The following is a 22503-nucleotide window of genomic DNA, read 5'->3' on the forward strand; positions in this document are numbered from 1 at the left end:
ATTGGTTATATGTGATACATGTTGTTGGACTGAAAGCATTGTTAGAACAACCTTAGAGGTGAGCTGGTATTGCTGGGACCTTCCTGAGGCATTCAGGTTGTTTTTGGAGGATCATCACGCTAGTATGTTGGTGAAGAAATTGGATAGAGAAGTATTCATGCCAGAAGGGGAAATTGGGAACTAGTGGAGAAAGAGCAGTAGCTCAGAGTTATGTGCACAAGCAAAAGAACCTTCAGAGATAAAAATCATTCCAGAATCTCTTATTACAAGTCACGTAAACTTACCAGTCTGGATTGTTTGTTGTTTATGGTGTACAAATCTGGCAGAAGGCTCTGCACCCACAAGACAAATAGTGCCTATTGCAGCTCAGGGTGTCACAAAATCAGTAACAGCACTGGGGAAGGAGCTCCACTAGATATTCCAAACGATCTGACTAGGTTCTTCTCAGTTATAGGATGGTTTATGGAGCTGGCATGTAGAATTATACTCTTGATAATTTTGTGTTTTGATGAGGGGATTCTGGGCAGGTTGTTTGGCCTGAGGTGGGTTCATGTATGGGTGCAGAGAATGAAGCATGTAAGAGCTGGCTATGTGTGGAAACCACTATTTGAACCTTGCAGCTAGTTACATGTTCCTACAGACATGTTTGGTAGATAAAGACAGAGAGAAACCATCTTCTACAGATTCTGAGAATTATACTGACTGGAGGGAAGTAGTTGGGACTGTACAAGTAAAAAGGATCCTTTGCACTCCCAAGGAAGAGGTTTCTAAAAGACTCACAATCATGACTCAGTTGCTACAAGAACACTTCTGATCCACTTTTTTATACATAGTGTGGTAGTTCAGTGTCTAATGCAGAAATTGTGACCTGAAGAACTCCAGAGAAAAGGGGAGAAATTACTGCACTTGGGATAGGGAATGTCACTGAGTGGATCCAACAGGCCTGGAAAGATGAAAATCACTTGGGGAAATATGCTTCTTTTCTTAAGGTGCCCTGCTTTCCCTCATTTGTGTTTCTTGCATGTGAATGGAAGTTGATGGTGTTCTGCCTATCAGTCAAGTCTGGAATAAATGTGTGAGCACACTGAAATGATTAAAAACAGTATCTCAGAGAACTTCCTTGCTAAGGATACTGAGGTGGCTTTTTGTTTGGTTGTTGTTGTTTTTCTGTCAACATAGAAAAGTGTTCTATCAGGAATAATGAATGAAAGGATAGGTGGACTAAAATTAGAGACTACAGATTACATTACCTGTGGTAAACTAGAGAGATCTGAAACACTAAAGTAGCTGGGTTGGGTCACCAGTAAACTATGGTCCAAAGTGGCCTCTCCTGTGGTGAACAAGCTCAGCAGGTTTTGTCAAGGCAGCCAAACAAGAATCCTTGGCTGTTCAGCAAGGGGCAAAATGAGCCCTGGGGAACATAATATACACTTTGAAACTTCTTATTGAGAGAGACACCCACATGGAGAATTTCAAACAGGAAAAGGAACAGCATCCAGGAAAAAATAGGGACATTACCCTGTGGAGAGACAGAAGGATGTCAGTGATGCTGGCTCCTTGCTTAGATGCAGAAAATATGTAGTGCTGTCAGAGAGAACAAATGAGACTTCTTTGCTGAAGCCAGGCTCCCTGAATCAGGGTTTGACTATTGAAACTTGAGGGAAAATGGTGGCTGCTGAGCCAAGCTCATGGAGTGGGCACAGTGAAGCTCTGCCTGAAATTACTGAGGAATAGATCTCTTCAAAATGAGATAAGCAGGTATTTAGTGGCCAGAGAACCAACTAGAAGACTGTGTAAGCTCTTCTTGTGATTCTAACAGTCATCTTAAACAGTTAACCTGTCCCAAAAGCATTACCAGTATAGAGAGGTGTTGACAGAATTAGAGATCATTTTCAGAATTACAGCTTGCTATGTATGATAGTTTCTAAAACTATTGTATTATGATAAGAACATGCTTTTACAAGAATCTTCGTCTCCTTTTATTTTTCCTTTTATTAAAATTTGGCAGTTTATCTTGGAAATTATTATACTGTCAGATGATGTCTCTTAATCTGAAGTAGTTTGTCATTCCTTCCCCGTCTTTATCATAGGCTTTACAGATTACCAATTGCAAAAATCACTATATTAGCCTGTTCTTTCTTTCCAACACTTCACATGAATTATATCGTACAGGAAATGTAATCCCAGGCCAAGTAAGTCTCCTGGATTACACCTTCGATAGTGGCTTTGTCACTCCTATTTTTGTTTGCCTTACTGCAAAAGTTGCTTTTGGGTTACTCTTAAAGAAGTCTATTGCTAATGTTCCCTCATGATACACAAGTGTACTGTGTGAAACTGGTTTTGGTATTTGTTCCTGTTCCATTTCCTGTTCCATTTAAAACTTTTTACTTTGATAGCTTGGTTTCTACAACTGCATGATGAATGCACTCTCTAGTTTTGCCTCACTCTTGTTCCACTGCCTGGAATACTTTCAAACATACTTCTCTGTGCTGCCACTACTCATGGCATGCACTGAGAGCTGGACGTTTGATCCTAGCGACACAGATAGGAAGGCATGCTCCTTCCTCCAAGTGCCTTTTCACCAGCAACCAAGAAAAGGGATTGCAAACACCCATCCAGTGTTTTATGGGCCCATAGCACAAGCCCAGCTGGCGTGAGAGCTGCTGCCCTTGAGCAGCAGCAGTGACAGAAAAGGTAAGGCCATTGTACACAGACTGTGGAACTGCATGTCTTAATGCTTTTTGTGTTACTTTGTGGTGACTGCCAATTGTAACACAGGCTTTCTCCCTCGTGTTTCCACTGGTAGGGTCCAGCAACAGCACGAGCCCTTACGGATTGCTGGGGATACTGGGTCTCGCTGGACTCGGTGGCTTCGATCCCTCAACATCCCTCTCCCTTCTGACTTCTACTGAAGATTGGGCCTGTTATGAAGTGGCCACAAATAGACTTCTGATGAATTAAAAGGTACTTTGAGTTTTCAAGGAGAGGTCTGAGGGGTCCGGGGTATTTCCGGGTCTGACGATCTTCTTTTTGGTCTCTTTCTATCTTTCAGATATCCTGAGTTGAGGAGGTGCATCTCTAACAATTCTTAGAAGAATGAAGGACTACTCTTACACAGCCTTTCACCTCAGCTCTTTCCATACATCTTTTATTTTTTTTCCTAAACGTGAAAGATTGTGTTTAAAACTAAGCCCACTTAATGCAAATGAATGTAAATAGATGTACAAAAAGTTGTATAAAACTTGAATGTTAATTATTAAATTATGGCAAACATGATTTTTAGAAAATAAAAGCCTTTATTTCTTTCTGTAGTTCTGCTGTGTTGCTTTGAGTAAGTTTCCCTGTGTGTCTGGGGAGCAGCAGATAATGCCTTCAGTTTGGTTTGGGCGTTGCTGAGGAAACTGAGTGGGTTGAATCTCAGTCTGGTGAGGGCTGAGTAGTGTACTGTTCTTATATGTATTTGTGGCAGGAAGCTTCAAGTCCACAAGGAGCACTTAAGACAAAAGTTTTAAGTCAAGGAAGACAATCGCCCAGCAATCTTTGAGGCTAATACAAATTGAAATAGCTCCATCTTCCACCCTTTTCTCAGGTCATCAGAAATGTAGCCTACCCTATGCAGATGCCACAGAAAAAGAAAGGGGGAAGCTGGATCTGACACAAGAGAATTACAATTTTGTACATTGGAAGCTAAAAGTTGACTCTCAGGTGAAACAACATGGTTGTCTACTTTAATTGGAGTTGTTACATAAGAATCCAGGTGGCATTAACTTCCAACCAATACTGACTGTTTCATTATAAGCCAGGTATGACGGAAGGAGGAAATGAGAGTTTGATCTGGAGCAGGTGTGGTGTTGCAGAGGCACAGGATGAGAAGTGATCCACTGGGTCACAAAGCCCACCACAGTCTTGAGTACCCTGTTTGATAGATATTTAACAGGGAAAGATGTCCAGGGTATTCTGTTCCTTGCTTGCCATGCTGTGCTCCCAGTTGTCTTAGTAAAACCAAGACCTACATTATAAAGGCCATGGGTCACAAACTGTATTGGAGGACAGGACAGGAGTGTTACTATGTGTCACGAGAGTCATGTGATAGCAGACCATTTGTTAGAGAAATTGACAGCTAGTAAGTGTGTGTTTACTGACAAATTAGTCAAGAAATTGATGTTATTCAGTACCACAAATATAGGTAAAATATTGAAAGGTCCCTGTCAGAACAAATGCTAAGAGCTCTTTTGCATTCATCTCTTCTGATTTTGTAGCATTTGCTGATCTCCAAAGCTTCAAAGAAAGGTGAATGCCTTTGCTCTTTTGAAAACAAGTGTATAGGTCATCAGGTTAAAATAATGTTTGTTCGTCTTATGAAGTGAATAGCAGAAGCCTTGAAACTCAGTATTTGGAAGCACAATGTGGAGAGTAAGCAATAAATGGCAGCAGCTGGGCTTCCTTACTGTAATGATCACACAGCTTCTACCTCTAAAGGGATGTCTTTTCTGGCAGTGCTCAACACCTGTGCTGTCCTAGTTCTTCTCAGGAGTCTTCCCAGTCATTTGGTGCAACAGTTGAGATTCTTCCACCTGGTTTGAAAGTCATGCTTTGGACCTCAGTTTAACTTTGTCCTTTGTTGATACCAAGAACTCAAATATGCTCTACTGGATACTTACCTCCATCAGGAGCTATTTTTCTTTTTCTTTCTATGTTCATCTTAACAGGATACACAGGCTGAAATCTTTAAGTATCTGTTCAGCTGTTTCTCTGCTTTTCTTGCACTTCTTCATGGAATATATGAGTATAGTGATGCTATAAGACATATAAGGTTTGACTTCAAATAAGTGGACAAGTCTGAAAGGAATCCCATTTTCCTTACAGATAGAAACACATAAGTATGTTCATGCCTGATATTCTTTGAACTTATTTAATGTAAGTGTTCAATATGAGATGATCCTACAAAATTCTGAAGTAACTTAAGTAACTGTTTTCCTGAGTTTGCTGCATTTAGCCAAATAGTAGCAGTGGTGGTTGTTTTTGTTTTTCTCTTGAAGGAAAACATTGGTTTGGAAATGAAACTTTAAGTTGTTTATTAGATTAGAGATTTTGGGAGAATTCTTTGTCACAAGAAATTCTGTGAAGCTATTTTCATGTGTTTGTACTAAATTCTAATAGCCTATAGTAAGTATTTTCATAATATTGGTAATTATGTAGTTGATCTGATTTTAAAGGAGGCTTGATAGATTGTTTCTGCTGAGATGCTGTGTGTATCTCAACTGTATAACTGTGAGACTACAGTGTTACATATGTATATATAAAATCTATTATTTATATATACATCCAATAGCTTGTTAAGTCTGAACAGATTACTCGTACTTTCTGCACTGGATTGAGGAGTTGGTGCAAAAACCTTATGATTTTAGACATATGTTTTTATGAATAGCTACCTGGTGGTGCGATTTTTTTGTTTTGTTTTTGTGGAAAAAGTATTTAAGAATATAAAAATTAGTTTCTGCAGTATATGAAACAATTTCTGTCCTTAGATGATTAAGTGGAAATGCATCTATGTATGGCATATGTTAAAATTTCATGTCCAATTTGCAAATGTCTTAATGGATGTGAATGAAATGTCTTCATCTTTATACTTCTGTGGAAACCCGGGCAAGTGTTTTTTTTGGGGGGGTATAATAACTTGGGCCAAACTGTGTAATGCTCAAAATGATCAGAATGGCTGTAGTGGCTCCAGCTCTACGCAAACTCACTATATTCTGTGTTAAACACTTCATTAAAGGAAGTGTGAAAAATGACGTAAGTAAAAGCTACGCTTCATGTTTTATCATGGGAAAAGGTTGGAATTACCAGTCAGTCTGCTAGAATTTTGCTTGTTAACAGTTTTAAAACATTTCTGAATTGAGAATGGATATTAAAGTTGGAAGTGTCAAAATGATGGGGGAAAATATTTGTCTGAAATGTTCTTTCTGTTTTATTTTTCAGTCTGGACTATCCTGATGGCATCATTACTAATGGAGTACTAGTGGTAATTATTTCTTACAATCTTTCCTATGCCTGTTTAGCAAGTGTACATACTTCTAACTTGGAGAACCGAGTTGTGTCTCAAAAACTGTATTGTCAGCAACATTGTCCTACTGAGAAGAAAGGCACTGATGAGTAGTTTCCTACAAACTGTTTCTACATCATGCCCCAAACCAGCAGGAGTTAATGAAGAAAGTGATAAAATACTCTAAATAGAGTCTTAGATCTCAAGATTCCTATTGTTTTAAATAGGTCTCATCTTCATCACTTCCTTGGCTCTCCAAGTTCAAAGCAACTCATGAGTTGTTTCTCTTTACTTTCCAAACCAGAAAAATACCATGTCAGTATTATCGCTTAAATAACAGTAATAATAGATAATAGCTGTGTTGCCATTGATCATCTAGTGGGGTTGGTTAAGAACAGAATGAATCACTTGTAATGACATTTACGTTTCTCTTAATCATCATTTGTCTCTCTTGTTACAGGCTCATGAGGTTTCCTGTTTGGAGGTCAGAGTGGATACAGGGAAGCTGAAGCAGCAATCCACAAGTGAGGTTATTGCTTCATTAACCTATTGTTTTTGTGTTGTGATTCAGTCGTTATAACAGATGTTGAAAAATTAATGATCTGTTGTGCATGTTACTCTAGCTGTGTCACATAATACTTAGTTTTTCCATGCTCTGCATTGTGCAAAAATGTATGTGTCAAAATTCAAGTGAATCAAGTATTTGGTTCTGTGGCAAATTTTAAATTGATGCAAAAATAGCTCCATATATACCAGCATTTAAAAATTGGCAAAAAAAAATTGTATTCTCTGTAGCTACTACATGTTCAATATGAACATTGGTAAGAAAGTTTTAAAGTTAAGTTTTTTTTGTTGTTGTTGTTGTTTTGTTTTGTTTTTAAAAAGTCTTAGTATAGAAAAATCTTGTTTTGTACGTTTGATTTGAGACTGAATATATTCAAGGTTTCTGTACACTCAAGCTGTTTCTGTTTTGATGACACAGTTATCATAGAAGAGTAATGGACAAGGTATCAAACCTTTTGCACTATTTTGAGTTTGAAACTCTTGCCTAGCAAACACAGTGTGGTTCAGTACACAAGATGAACCAGAACAGGTAGATAACAAATAAATGAATCTTTCATTCAATGTGAATTATCCTAAATTCTTTTAAACTAAAACTCCTTTAAGTCCAAGTTTCAGTTTTACTTATTCATAGGAAGTATAATAACATAATAGCATTTCAAAACTGTGAGATTTCTGTTTATTAATGATTTATACAGGTCTACCAGGTGGTTCTGTATTAGTTTTTCATTTATTTTGGCCACCCAAAGCTTACTTTATTATTGAGGTATAAGAAAAATCAGACTAAAAGCATGCAGAGTAAAAACAGATTTCAGTTATCAGTTATGTATGTTTGCTTGGAATAGTTAAAATTATTTTTGTTCCTTGCTTTTATATATTTTAGATCAGGAGCTTACGTTCACAGTGAAAGGATCCCATGAAGGAAGCCAGAAGATTTCCCTGGGCTCTGAGCCGGGCCTTCAGATCATTGTATTTCACTGCAACATAAATGACCAGACAAGACTGGACATCATGTTACCAGAAGAGGTACATTCCTCTTCTGTATGTTAGAATTAACTATAGTGAAGTTAGCAGAAAAATAAATGAAGCCAACTAGTCGTCTTAAGAGCAGAAGTGCTAGAGATGACAAACCTTTCATGTGCATCCCTGCTGCTTTTCACATTATTTCAGCTGGCTGACAAAAATGCGACTCAGGAATATGGAGTCCTCTCTTTTCCTCTGAATTCACTCCCTTTGCAGAAGGAAATAACAGTAGAAGAGGTGAGCACTTGAGAATGTTTTTAAAGTAAATATTTTAGAACTGCGCTTAATTTTGTCCTGCTAGAAATAAGGTCACTAAATGAGCAAAATCACTTTGTAAAATTATATGGATATTTGCTGAAAGTTTTCCAAAATAATAAAGATTGTCATATTCGCCTTTATGAAACAGGTGGTAGCAATCATTGTAGTAACTGCCAAATCTTTGCAAATCTACATAGCAAAATTAGAATTAAGGAGATTCAAGGAAAAAAAAATAAAAATGATGGCCATACACACATGTATTCCATAATTTGTTACTGGAATAATCCCCCAATAGCTATTAATTTAAAAGACAATTCAGAATACGAGCTTAATTCAGATCTTACCTAAATATTGGTGTTAAGAGTGTGGCTTACTTACTGTGTGATCTTTTTCAGTGAGGTTATTTGGTGGTTCTTGCACTAAGCATCCACACTCTGAGTTGGTGTAATGTGTAAGTTCTTTGTCCCAGGCACGCTTACTAGATAGGAGAGTATCTGGTTCCAGAACAGAGTGTGTGACTTTGTTTAATTGTACCATAAAAAATATTCCTAGACATGTGAATTATCATCTGAGAACCTCATTCCTTGGCAGAGCTTGAAGGAGAAAATTTACTGGCAATTAACTTTGTTTTCTTGTTTTCTAGGATCAATCCTTTGAGTTGTGCTTGACATCAAGAAAATGGTAAGACAGCCTCCTTTTATGCAGGTGTCCAGGATTACTGTAAACAAGTTTTCTAGGGTTTTGTCTCTAGTCAGTGGAGAGAGGAAAACTTTTCACGTGAGTGTTTTGTCCTGTACTCAGGTGGTGCCCAAGGTAAGTGCAAGGCCATTGTGGTTACAGGATCATGCAAGACAATATGAGTTTGAGTCTTTCTAGGTTTTTATTTTCAGAGTAAGTTAGTTTATTTTACAACCACCATTCTTAGACATGAATAAAATCACACTTTTTTCTGGTGAACTTTGTTATCCCTTTATCTCAATAGTCAGTTCTATGCAATGGCTTAAGTAAACTCTATATCCCTCTTTGACTTTGCAAAATCACTAGAAAAACAACAAATGGAAAGGCAGCCTGGCTTCTGTTCCTTCTCTTGCTTCACTGAGCAAAATGTGTACTGGGACCTGACCAGATGCACCTCTGACAAGCAGTTAATGGGACTGCTTGTACCAGTGGTGGATAACACTGAAGAGAATGAGGTTTTATGGTACAAATGGAAACTAGGTGCTATTTACACTGTTCTTGGGTGATATGCAGAAGGGAAGCAACGTTGATTTACAAAGCATGGGAGGAGTTTGTTTAGATAAAATGTGTGGCATGGATAAGAGAACTACCTGTTCAATCTCATCCCATTACAAAATTTGTTTAAGTGTAAATCCTACAGACTTAGAGAACAAGTGAAAAACAAGAAGTGCTAGTTTTTTTTCTAGCTCTAGAAGAGTTGTTTGCTCTTAGGAGATCAATCAGATCACCTTATTTTGTTTTCAGAATTAATCTGGCATCTACCAAATTTACTGGAGAACAGAAAGTATTAACACCAACCATTCAGACTTTGGTGTTCCTAAGCATTAGTGAAGGTGATATAAAGAATAGAATTTGTGGCCACCAGAGGGTGGTGTGACACAAAACATTTGGGCAATATTGAGAACACCTTTGTTTTCTTTTTTGTTTCTTTCTTTATTTTATTTTATTTTATTTTATTTTATTTATTTCTTTTTTCCTGTAATAACCATATTTGCTTTTTGCAAAGGCACAAATAATTAATTGCTGTTTGGTTTTGTACTTTCTCTTCTGCAAAACCTTTGACTTGTGCTTCACGTTTCTCGAGGGATAGGATTCAGTGTGGCTGCTCACGTGGAAAAAAAGATAGATAGTCATTTATTTGCAAGATGCAGTTCATAAATGCTTAGCTAGAAATTACATTGGTAAAAGGCATTAAGTATCAGTGTAGCTATGAATGAACTTATGGGTAAGCACAGGTGAAGAGACTGCCATAAAGTAATAAAGGCCAAATGCTGCTGAGAAAAACACACTCACTCTGAGCATCACACAAACTGCCTAGTGCTACTCATCTGTTTACCTGACACAATTCCATAAGCAAAGCCAGGCAGCTCTGCAAAGCTTCCCAAATGCTGTTTGGATTTCACAGGGCAGTCTGAGTGAGCACAGCGAGGTGATGCTGTGGTACTTGTCCTGAGTTTCAACCTCGACAGGACCTCTGCCTGATAACAGGCAGCATCAGTATCATTTGAGTTTTCTTGGATATCATGGTGATGGGATGGAATGGATACAGAAAAAAGCCACCCTTTTCTTGGTGATCTTTCTCTGGTCTGTATCTCTGGTTAAGTATCTTGACTTTTGTGCTTCTATTCATAAGAAATCTAAAGTACCTTGAAAACTTCTTTTATCATTGCTACCTCTTGCTGGCAGTAGAAATATTTATTCTGCTCTTAGCTCAACATGCAGACTTGGCAATGCTTGTTTATGGAGTTTGCAGACAACTTCCCATTACAGGTCCTGATACTGGCTACAACTGACATATGTATTGATTTATCCCATTGTCTGTTCCAGCTCAGGAGATCTGGATGTACGTCTGGGGTACAGCCTGTGCAGGGAGGAGCAAAACTTCCTTCAGAAAAGGAAGAAATACGTTGCTGCTGCTCTGAAGAAGATCCTTAATTTGGAGGAGGATCTGAAGGAGCATGAGGTAAGCCATACAATCCCTAAAGGAATTGTCTCCAGGAATCAGAGCCTGGCTCGCAAACTGAGACAAGAAATAATAAAGCAGCTTAGTTAATGCAATTTTTCTAGGGCAAGCCTGCTGTCTAGAGCAAAAGGTAACCAAGAGAAGCAGTGGTCAGTCTCTGCAGCAGCCTGGAGAAAGCAGGATGTGCCTTTAAAGACCCCAAGACTTCTCCACAGCTCTCCAGTTTAATCCATTCCTGTTAATTTCTGCTGTTGCTCAGGGGTCTCAGGAAGATTATTTTTGTTGGGCAGACACGGGACACAGGGGGATGCTGTTTGGGAAAGTACCTGCTTTAGCTCAGTAGCAGAAGCCAGGCAGTGTTGATGTCTTTCTTGAGAATTCTGAGTTTTAAAAGCTACGTTTTCTCAGATATCTGAATTAAAAGTGTTTGGGGTTGATTCTGCAGCAGAAAGGATAATGTGGGGAGATGCTTATTGGAATAAAACTGTTCAGCTGAGGAAAAAAAGAGGAAAAAAAAAAGTATCTTGTAGCACAGTTGAGATGTTTAGATGAAACTTTTGATTCTAAATTGAGCTTTGTCACTGTAATCCCTGTTCTTCCTTCCACATTTGAATCATAAACTTTGTAATGGCTTAAGCACAGTTACATTGTTGAAAATCAAGATATATGTACATAACAATTGCGTGAATTCTCTTCAGCTGACAGTTAAAAGGAATAGAGAACTTTTTACTTAACTGTCTATGGTTTCTTGGGGAAAATGGTTGAAATGGTAAGACTGAAAAGAACTCATTCCTTTGGATCTGCTTTTCATGCACTGAATCTCAGAATTTTGAGAATATTCCCCTTGGAAACTCTTAAAAAGCATTTTCAGCCCTAAGCCATCTCTAGCATTTTAATTTATGTTGGAAGAGACTGGAATAGGTAAAGAGAAAAAAATACGTATTTTTTGAAATTATTCTGATTTTAAGTAAGTTTTTAAAAATTAATATTTTGCCTAATTATTTTATAATTCCCTAGAAGTTGAGCTCATAGCAAGTGTAGGGTAGGGCTGTTTTTTGAATTTGTGGGATCGGATAAATATTTTTTCCTCAAGCTCTTTTCAGTGATTTCAGAACAGTTGATCTGTTGATGAGATTAGGAGTTAATACTACAAAGGTGTAAATAGACATTTCCCAAACAGCATGCAAGATGTTAATGGAAGCAAATGGCATACTAGATTAGGAAAAGATTAAGAGAAGAATAGTCTCTTCAATTGCACCTGGAATTTAAGAAGGAAAAATAAACAACTCTATCAATGCTTGTGCCTCAGGCCATGAAGTAATTGCTGGCTGGAGGTCAGGAAGGCTTTGGCTGTTGGGCGGTTTGGCTGATTACCGGGTGCTCTGCATTCTTTTGAGACAATGATCATTGTTAGAGGCAGAATCACAGATCCTTAATCTGCTCTACCTTGGCAAAACCTGTATTTTTTTTTTTTTCATGATGGCCTCTAATAATACACCTTGAGAAGAATTCCAGGGTGATGATGTTGATTTCCAATTATATACACTAAGTAAACAGCCTCCCCCCACCCAATCCGAGTTGGTAAGACTTGAACTTTAACTCCCCTGTAAGTCAGATGGTGACAACAGAAGCCTTTTGCATCACATCCTTTTGCACAAAGTGACGTCACTGCTTACATCAGTGCCTCTATTACTTCATTTCTGTATTACAGTGGCTCATCTCTAATATGTACATGGCTTTCTCTGCCTTTCTGTCTTGCTGTGTTGGACAGGTGCCAGTGGTGGCCATCACGACAACTGGGGGCGGGACGAGGTCACTTACAGCGATGTATGGCAGCCTACTGGGGCTCCAGAAACTCAATCTGTTAGACTGCATTTCTTACATTGCTGGTTTATCGGGTACCACATGGTGAGGATTGCCTTAACAAGTCGTATATTTTCTCTCTCTGCTGATAGTGTTGATTATTTGTACAGCACCGCCAGTTTATAATGAATGCGCTTAGTAAATCAAAAGCATTTCTATTTTCCCCATAGTATCCTGTTTCCAGTTAGAACAAAGAAACAAATGTTCTCAATAAGAGATCAATCATCACCACACAGTCTGTGCCTGATATTTTCATATAATGCTGTATTACCTTTTCATATTTTATCAATTATACCTTAGACTGAATGCAATGAATTTGTCTTTAGACTGGAAATTGAAGAAAGATGGGAAGAAGAATTTATGCCTGCCATTTGCTGGTTAATCTCACTTCCATTTTGGATTTAAAGTGCATCTTCCTCTGGTAAAAGACGTGTTTGGGGCTAGTGGATTTAATATTGTTGAAGATGGTCCAACAAATGATGCTGAGTTACCAGCCTCAGACAGACTGCAACTATTGTTGCTGATTATATAGTGCTTGCTTCTCCCAGTGGGTATACAGCAGTTGATGTCATAATGTAAATAACTGTTAAGAATTAATTTATATGGGTTTTAGCCAGCTTCACTCCTCTACTCCCTGTTGGAAGTGGAGACAGTTTTTGCATTGAGTTAATCAGTCCAAAACTTAATGACAGGTTTGTCTAAGTATTCTTTCAGTTTCTCTACATGCATGTAGAGTGTACTTGTGTGTGTTGTGATTTCAAGGAACAATAGGAAGTGTCCTGTGAGAAGATGTCATAAGAACTGCCCAGTACTATCACAGGCAGAAGCCGGTAGCAAATATTAGGGAAAAAGTTAAGTTTAGGGCAAACTTTGTAGGGTTTTCTGGGGGCTTGAGTAGTCTGTTTAATAGTCTTGCTAGATTTTTTCTCTCTTGAACTCCTTATGCTATTTTTGAGCCCACAAAATCTTGTCATAAAAATGAGGGAAAGTTGGAAGAGGATGTATCTCAAAATGAAAGGATTTCAGGAGTGTCTAGTTTTGAGCTGTGAACCCTATATGAAATGAAACAGGCAAACAGGTTGCACAAATGTCTTCTGAAGCCAAACCACAGCATCCGTCTTCTTTCACTATTTCCTTCTAATGTTTTTTCAGGACAATGGCAAACTTGTATGAAGATGCTGACTGGTCAGAAAAATATCTGGAAGAGGCAATCAAGGAAGCTCGCAAGCAAGTAACAAAAAATAAGATCTGCTGTTTTTCCTTGGATTGTCTGAAGTACTACTATAATGACCTGAGGGAGAGGATTAAAGAAGGACGTAACACGTCTTTCATAGACTTATGGGGGCTTGTCATCGAATCCATGCTACATGATAAGGTATTACTCTTCTTTTTCTTTTTTCTTTTTTCTTTTTTCTTTTTTCTTTTTTCTTTTTTCTTTTTTCTTTTTTCTTTTTTTTTTTTCTTTTTTCTTTTTTCTTTTTTCTTTTTTCTTTTCTCTTTTTTCTTTTTTCTTTTTTCTTTTTTCTTTTTTCCTTAGGAATTTGATGAACATCTATAATTATATAGGAAAAGAAAATAAATCTTGGGATGACGCTACTGATCTTGGGATTGCACTCCAAGTACAAATAGTTGATTATATGCTGAATAGTGAGGTTCACTATTAAAGCATTGCTCTCACTATAAAGTGAGGTTTACCTTGAAGGAGCAGGGGCATCCAGTCAAAGGTGTTCTCTCTTTTAGAAAATAGTTAAAAGAAAAATCCATATGAAAAAGATTATTTAGAAATGTAAACTCATCACTTTGGATATTAAATGTTCTGAAACATGTTCTTATTAGAATTAGAAATAACTTATTTCACTTATTTATGAAGCCTTAGTTACTGGCTTTTTTTATATGGAGGTGATTCAAATAGTGGAAAGACCATTCATTAAATGTTTTATCAAGTTTCAAAAAAGATCAATATAAATGTTTGTACTTCTAGAGCAGTATTACTTAAGAAGTTTCCTTCTAGTTTATGTTTATACAAATAAGTTTTATATTGTCATGTGCAATACAATATATTCTTACATATAAATATACTTGTAAAGCATAGTAGAATATAATAAACATCATTCCATGTGCTTCAGCTAAAAAAGTACCTTACATTTCACTTAATCATATACTTCTTCCTGGGAACTGTTTTTTTCCTTGCTAAATCTGCATTCTCTGTATATCCCAAAATCTGAGAACCCCTATGTAGTAGCTGCTGCTTAGTGGATACTTACTGAATTTGGGATATACAAAAGCAGATACTTCTGAACAGTCCAATGAGATTAAGATGGGAAAGAGAACCTGGATAAAGATCATAATTCACATTATATTATTTCAAATGCAAATTGTTTGTCACCTCATGCCTTTAACCAATTTTAATCAAAACCAGAAAGATGAACACAGACTCTCGGATCAGCGGCAGGCAGTGGATAATGGGCAGAACCCTTTGCCCATTTATGTGGCCATCAACCTCAAGTCCAACTATAGTGCTCAGGCATTCAGAGGTAATGGTTATAATCTACATTTCTTAATTTATTTCTATAATGTAATCTAAATGCGTGTAATCAGCTTCAACGGTACAATAGTCCATTCATTATAATAACAAAGAGCTTGTTTCTCTACCTTGCCAGAAACAAAAGTATATTTATAAATAAGAAGATGCCACTCTTGCAAATGGTCACATTTAAATTACTTTTTGTGATGATTCTGCCTATTCCAATTTTGAACAGTAAGATCTTTGAATGTTTTGATCCAGTGGCAGGAAAATTACTATATCCTCTGTTACTGATTTTCATGTTGTTTATTTAATATGAACAGCTCAGTGCTGTTATGGCTTCCCTGAAGGGACAGTCACACATGAGCAATACACGCTTTTGGGTAGCACTAATGGCAGGAAATGCTAATGGTATATTCAGAGTAAAGATTTTCTGCAGAAGATTGCTGTATCTAAAGACTTCACAGTCTAGGACCGCCCCCCCCTTGAAGTGAGAGAAATATGTTCTCTCAGGGCATTAATTCTGTGAGCAATAGAGATACAGCAATAGCTCTTAAACAGTATATCATACGCTAGATAGTATCTGTTTCATTTGCTCCTGTTCTCTGGCTCTATTCTGTATAGCAGTAGTTAACGCATTATTGTCTTTTCATGATTTGGCTGTTGTCTCCACAGAGTGGTTGGAATTCACTCCTTATGAAGTCAGTCTCCTGAAATATGGAGCATCTATCCGTGCAGAACATTTTGGAAGTGAATTCTTTATGGGAAGGCTTGTGAAGAGGCTCCCAGAGACTCGAATCTGCTACATGCAAGGTGATTATTGCACAGAACACAAGGTGGCCCACTTGAAAGAGAGCTGGTGCTTGTGAGCATGTGACGTGTGGAGGGCAGCCCTGGGAAAGCACCAGCAAACAGGTTAGGCAGGTGTGAGGCCATATTAGTGAGGACATACTTAGGAAGTATCCCTGCAGAGATGGCCTTCTGGACAGAGGAAGTATCACAGGGGAATGACTGAAGGTATGTACCAATTAAAATTCTTCCAAAATTATTCCATCAGTCAGCTTATGTTCTCTCTTTCACGTTACAGGCATGTGGAGTAGTATATTTTCCATAGATGTGATGTATGTTTGGAATTTGGCTGCTGATTCAGAGGACTTCTGGTTCAGATGGACCAGAGACAGAGTAAAAGATATTGGTGAGAAATTCTTGTGTTTTTTACCACCAGATTGATTGTCTCCCTAAGTTAGGTAATGTTTAAACCTCAGTGATTTTAGCATGTTTTCTGGATTGTCCTGCTTAAAGGCCAGTGCTATCAACTTGGCCCTCAGCTCTCCCCTGCACCACACACTTCAGTGGACCTGCACATCATTCAAGGAGTGTGAGGTAGTGCTTAGTGCCTGGAAGCTTGTTGCCTGTGGGTAGCCCACGTTTAATTCACAGTGTGAAATAACTGAGTTTTATTTGGTCATACAGGCCTTCAGGGCTCATTTCGCTGTGTCTGGTTTACCTTCAGATTGAGGATGGTGGCAACAGTGGTTGTTCCATGATTTGTTTGTTTGTTTTGGTTTTAGAGATTGTTTGTGAAAAGTGTCCTAAACTAAGAAATACTTTCTTTCTTGCAGAGGAAGAACCCTTTCTGTCCATGAATCCTTATGAGGTAGACACATGTCTTCTCACTCCCTCATCCACATTCTCCTCTGTTCTGCGAGATGTCTTAACAGGACGCCCAACCATTGCACAGTATCCCAATTTTATCAGAGGTTTACAGATGCACAGCAAGTACCTGGAGAGTGATGGATTTTCTACCTGGAAAGGCACAGTAACATAGCTAGTTTTTGAGTAGCATTTTTGGAAGGTTTAGGTTTGGGAATCCATTTAGGATTTCTGATGCAGAGGAAGAAAGAGAGCTGACTTCTGAAACTTCTCATCTCCCTTCCTTTGGACTGAAAAAACAAGAGCCAAATTTGACATGCATTTCAGTTTTTTTGTTTCAGTGGGGAGATAGTGGAGCTATAAAAATTCAGTTTGACTGTCTGGGGATTGTGTTCAAGGGACAACAGAAACTCAGACTGAAAAAAACAAACAAACAAAAAAAGAGGGATCTACCCTTTACAGCTCCTTGAGGTGTCCAAGGAGGAAGGAAAAAGCTGTACTGTGTCATTTGTTCTATAAATCAGTGCTGCTTGTGAGTCAGCAAAGGAAGGCGGGAAACTGAGGGCAGAGTTCTCTGTTCTTCCTTCTTTGTTTCTCTGTAGGAAGTGAATCTTGTTTTTAATTTATTGACAAGAAATATTTCGTGTTTCAGACACAGTGATAGACTGCTTCCCGAATAAACTGATGGAAACAGCTAACGATGACCTCTCCCTGGTTGATACTGGATTTTTCATCAATACCAGCTACCCACCACTTTTGAGATCGAAAAGGGAGGTGGATGTCATCCTGCATTTGAATTACAGTGGAGGGTCCCAGACACTGGTAAGAAAAGCCCACGGTACTGGAGATCCTTTTTTTTTTTTTTTTTTTTTTTTTTTTTAGTTGATTTTGGACTACAGCATCTATCAGTTAAAACAGTTAATTTTCCAGTACTGGAATAGGAAGAATCAAACTTTTTCTAGTTTCTACCACCACTTTGACTATGATTTTGCCTCTTTGTGCCTGAAATTGTTGCCCAAATTCTCTAATGAAAGTTACCTGTCCTTCTAGTCCTCTGCTTAAACTAGGAGGCTGGCAGTAGATGCTATTACTATGACAGAGATATGATCTAAAGAGTAAACTACTATGAAGAATTATTTAAATTATTTCAAGAATTACAGATAGAGCTGAGGATATTGCTCTACTTCAAGGTAAAAATGGATCTGATAGGTGGAACTGGCAATAATGTTGCAACACCATTCCCAGTTGCCAGCAAGCTCAGTATACTTTTCTATTCTGTATTTGTGAAAAATAGCACACTGTATTGATGTTACAAAAGATGATGATTAGATTATTTATTACTTAGATTACTAGATTAATTTCTCAATAGCAAAGAAGGATGATTGGAGACAGTGGATGGATATTGGTGTTTTAAAATCATCAAATTCTTTGCTGCAGCGGATACAAGGTTTTTGAAGGGTTGACTAAAGAATGATTGGGTTCTCTCATATTGATTTTCGGTTATCTTTGAATTGAGAAAATTACGAAGATAATCAAAGTCCTGACAAAATTTTAACAGATTATATGAAGCAATCTATGTGGTTCTAGGCCTGTTTATCTTGTATTAGTTTTATGGAAACAGACTAGCTGAAGCTTGACTTGATTGATATTGACACATAATATAGTTAATGTTGTGTACATAGTGAGATTAACATAAAAATGAACATTGACTTATAGTAAATAAAGCTGTTTAAACAAACCCTTTTCTTTATGAGATCAATAGGTGTGTTGATAAATGTCACTTGTTAATAGTCATTTTTAAATGATTGCAAACCATGCAGAGGATGGAAAGAGTGGAGAAGTGACAAATATTGAAGAGGTCAAGACAGTGATGCAGAATATCTGGACTGATGGGTTCCTACTCCATACTTGCTGTTTTGTATTTCTTTTCCTTTCCCTCCTGAACCCATTTGGAGAAAGTGTTTAATTAGAACCACAAAACCAGTCTTCTGGCTTTTGGCTTTATTTGCAGGTTTGTAGAAAGTGGGAGTTTTCTTCTTGAAAATAAAAGAAGCTGTAATGTATGGTGTGGTTATGATCATATTTCTGCAACTTAACATCTTTCCAAAGGAAAATTCAAGCCTTGGATTATTACTATTAGATGCTGGAGCTTTAAAAAAAAATAAAATAATAATAATTAAAAAAATGTACAACTCTCTGGATCTTCTGTGATTTTATTTATTTTATTCATTCATTCAGCCTCTGGATCAGATTGCAAAATATATATCGAGACAAGGAATTCCATTTCCCAAAATTGAGATAAGTGACGAAGACAGGGAAAACTTGAAGGAATGTTATGTGTTTGAAGATGCTGACAATCCACAAGTTCCAACGGTGCTCTTTTTCCCCTTAGTGAATGATACCTTCAAGAACTACAAAGCTCCTGGTGAGTCATCTGTATCTTCCAATTTTAATAGAGAGTTACTTGCCTGCTGTGCCCTCTCCATTTCATATCTAACCTCTCACTGTTATCTCTGACATTCTTTCTAATGTTGACATAGACAGCCTCATCGCTGACACAAAGAACTACTCCAAATTAGTATCTCTGAACCAAGTAAACCACAGAAACTCATCTAATACGTTTAGGATGAAAAAGGATTTATTCCACAGGAATTAGCTGAGATAGCAAGAAAGTAAATCTTCCAAAATATATGCGGCATGGGTAGCAGATCCTCACGTTGTCACACTATATTGACGTGCACCTGTGCTTGCAAAAAGAAATGAAACCTTCTTTAAGTTTTGGTTGTAGTCTGTCTTCTTCCCAATATAGGATATAGGACTGAATGGACTGGGATTTTTTTTATTATTATTATTTTTTTATTTATTTTTATTTTTTTTAGTCCTCTCTCTGAGAGCCATCATTTCTTCCAAACTTCCAGTAAATATTGCTAGTCCATCCAGTACAAGATTGTTTTCCTTCTGCTTCCTCTTTTCTAGTTTGAACAACAAAGATTTCATATTTTCTAAGCAGTGGTCTGCAAGTGCTTCTTCTGATAATGGGTGGTGTTCTTATTCCCAGCCATTTGGCTAGTTCAGTCTCAGACTGATGCTTCATGCAGAATCTGAAAATATGATGCTACTGAACTACTTTCACATTCCGCTGGCAAATCACCTCTTCCCCTTCAAATCTCCCTTTTCTACCTAAAATTACTTAAATGATTAATATGAACTACATGCTGTGTTAAAATCTTACTGCTGCCTCTTGTGGTTTTTCCCTCAGGTGTGGAAAGGAGTCCTGAAGAGATGGCTGAAGGCAAAGTTGACGTTTGCAGTATCCTTTCCCCATTTACAACAAGGGAAGTCTGTTTCAGTGAAAAGAATTTTGACAAACTGGTGAAGCTGACTGATTACAATGTTCTGAATAATGAAAAGTTGATTATTCAGGCTTTGCGCATGGCAGTGGCACGGAGGAAGCAAAGGAATTACTAGCCACCATTTGCTAACTTCAGCCTTCCACGTGGTATTTCTCGGGTTGTCTGTCATCTAGTGAGATTAAAATGTTTGATACTTGCCACTCTAATCTGCATTTGAAATTGCATCACCCCTTGGAAATGCTGGACTCCAGTTCGTTCTCTTTAAATGACTGTTCAGATGGGCAGAACTGAATTTACAGTGGTTTAATCCAGAACAAACTTCAAAGCAACAAATTTATGTTTAGTTTTGTTACCTTGTTATTTTGCCAATGGAGATATATATCGTATAATTTAATATAATGTTTTCTGTTATTACAATGGAATATGTAGCACATTAAAAATGTGAATCAAACCAAAATTCATTTGTTTTTTCTGTCTGGCCAAGCAGCAATACCTTGAACTGGAATCTCTCTGATTGTTAGCTTATTGATTGTGTTGGTCTTTCTCATCTTAATCACTGTCACTGTGAAGTTTGTCATCTCTGATGTGATTGTCTACTATGAGATTTTTTAAAATACAACTGGCTTTTTTCACTAGTCTTTCAAAATAAGTGCTTTTTTCAAGTTACTACCAGTATCTATGCAGCTTTGACCGTCTATGAAAAGAAAACCCAAACAACTCTGAATTAAGTCAGCACTGTTTCATATTGTCATAACTGTCCTTTAAAATGCTATTCACAGAACCACTTATATTCAGCCTCTGTAGCTACTGCATTTCCCAGCTTCTTTGATTTTTCTCTTGGAGTTGCTGCCTGTTCTGCCTCTCATCTTTACCTGCCTTGACTGTTCCTGTCAACGGTCCATCTCCCAGCGTTTCAGAAGATGAGAAGTGGCTGATAGCTGGTGCATAGAATATGGCAATGCAAGAAGTTCTTTTGAGCAGTCTTCAGATATAGTTTTTGTAACTGTTCAGCATTTTCCTGCAAATAGTGCTGAAAGAGTGATTTCCCCATCATTACAAATCCTAAAGGCCCTCTGAGGGAAGCTAGTTGCCAGAGGCAATCTTCTCACAGTTCTGCAGTGGGTAGATCACAAGTTGTCTTTCTCAGCAGCAGCTCTACACTGTGATACATGAAAAGACTGCTTACAGCAGCTCAAATAATGCTTGGGTTTGTCTCGCTTTTGGTAATCAAAGACTTTTACTGTTGTTAGGAATATCAGACAAACTCTGCAGGGTGGGACAGGTATTGAGATCAGGAGAGTCAACATGATATGATGAAATGATAGATTCATTTTTATAAACAAAGTTCTAGGAGATTGGACAAAAAGTCCTCTGTGCTTTGGGACAAACAGCTGATGGTACATCCAGAGCAATTTGGGTGGTGGAAGAGAGGGACTGGATTGTGTTTTTCACCTATGAGAGTGTTCATTTTTTCATTTTTTATTTTATGCTGGTGCAACACTGCCAAGGACGTGCTGTAACCCTGTTTCCAGGTGCAGTATTGCATGTTGAAATTGAGATTACTAGCCCTGCATATTATGAGGCAACTGTAATTGTGATTCAGCTCCAGAGCATTAGAATCAGCTCAAGGGATCCCTCTGGGTCTTTCCCAGATATCTTCAGTTTGACTTGTGGTTTCAAGGACTGGGGGGAAATGAAACAGAGCAGGGTAGAAGCTCTATCTTGTACAGGAAAAAATTAACAACAGGAGAGAAAAAAGCCAGATATAGGTGTATGACACAGCCTGTGTTTCATTAACCGACTTCTTCATCAGGACTAATTAGTCCATTTCCTAGGTAAGTATGATGAATTGCTGCAAAGACGTAACTGTTCTGCTTTCCAAGTTAGCCATGGGGTATCTCTGCATTATGTCCTGCTGATAGGAAACTTGCCTTTCTGTCTGATTGCTGCATGATTCTTCCTTTTATCTTCCCACTGTTTCAATACTGTCTGTTCAAAAGACAGCATACAAAACATTTATTTGCCTGATGAAACTGATTAAGCCTGCAATAGGCTTAAAACTGAATTGTTTGCAATCTTTTGGGGATTATTTCCTTTGACTGCTGCTTCTTGTGGTCTCTTTGTCATCCATCCTTCATCTGTTTAATGTTTGTCTGGATGATATCTGTTGCATCCAGTTCTTATGTTAGAGCATCTTTGAATGTCAAACATGTTATTGAATTCAAGTTATATAATACCCGTGGAATTACCTTAATCAATTCTCATTTCATTGCCAAGTGAAATGAAATTTTGAGGGTTTTTTTCTTTGTTTGTTTGTTTGTTTTGTTTTTAATTAAATTTTATAATAGCAAGGAAGTTCTTTTTTTCAAAAGTAAGTCTTCCGTTTCATTATCTGCTATGTATTCATTTTAAGAACTGGGATGATATCACGTGGTGCTAACTGCCTGATATCACCGTGAAAGCTGAGGTAAGGATGAAAAGTCATCTTTCTCATATGTCTTTAAGTGGATGCCCACCTACTCCC

General features: G+C 37.7%; 1 protein-coding gene across 1 annotated transcript in view; it reads left to right on the forward strand.

Annotated features, from left to right (window-relative positions):
- Positions 1-20258, forward strand: part of LOC140253635 (cytosolic phospholipase A2 epsilon-like) — a 32550-nt gene extending 12292 nt beyond the window's left edge. The window contains exons 7-21 of the mRNA XM_072339381.1: positions 5980-6022; positions 6504-6567; positions 7488-7630; positions 7775-7864; positions 8529-8566; positions 10451-10586; positions 12358-12494; positions 13602-13824; positions 14869-14983; positions 15649-15786; positions 16061-16168; positions 16596-16787; positions 17279-17448; positions 18865-19051; positions 19886-20258. Of these exons, the coding sequence (XP_072195482.1) occupies positions 5980-6022; positions 6504-6567; positions 7488-7630; positions 7775-7864; positions 8529-8566; positions 10451-10586; positions 12358-12494; positions 13602-13824; positions 14869-14983; positions 15649-15786; positions 16061-16168; positions 16596-16787; positions 17279-17448; positions 18865-19051; positions 19886-20094 (1993 nt within the window). The 3' untranslated portion in view covers positions 20095-20258. The remainder of the gene's footprint in view (positions 1-5979; positions 6023-6503; positions 6568-7487; positions 7631-7774; positions 7865-8528; positions 8567-10450; positions 10587-12357; positions 12495-13601; positions 13825-14868; positions 14984-15648; positions 15787-16060; positions 16169-16595; positions 16788-17278; positions 17449-18864; positions 19052-19885) is intronic.
- The last annotated feature ends 2245 nt before the right edge of the window (positions 20259-22503 follow it).

Source organism: Excalfactoria chinensis, chromosome 5 (genome assembly GCF_039878825.1).
Source record: "Excalfactoria chinensis isolate bCotChi1 chromosome 5, bCotChi1.hap2, whole genome shotgun sequence".
In the NCBI taxonomy this organism is placed as follows: domain Eukaryota; kingdom Metazoa; phylum Chordata; class Aves; order Galliformes; family Phasianidae; genus Excalfactoria; species Excalfactoria chinensis.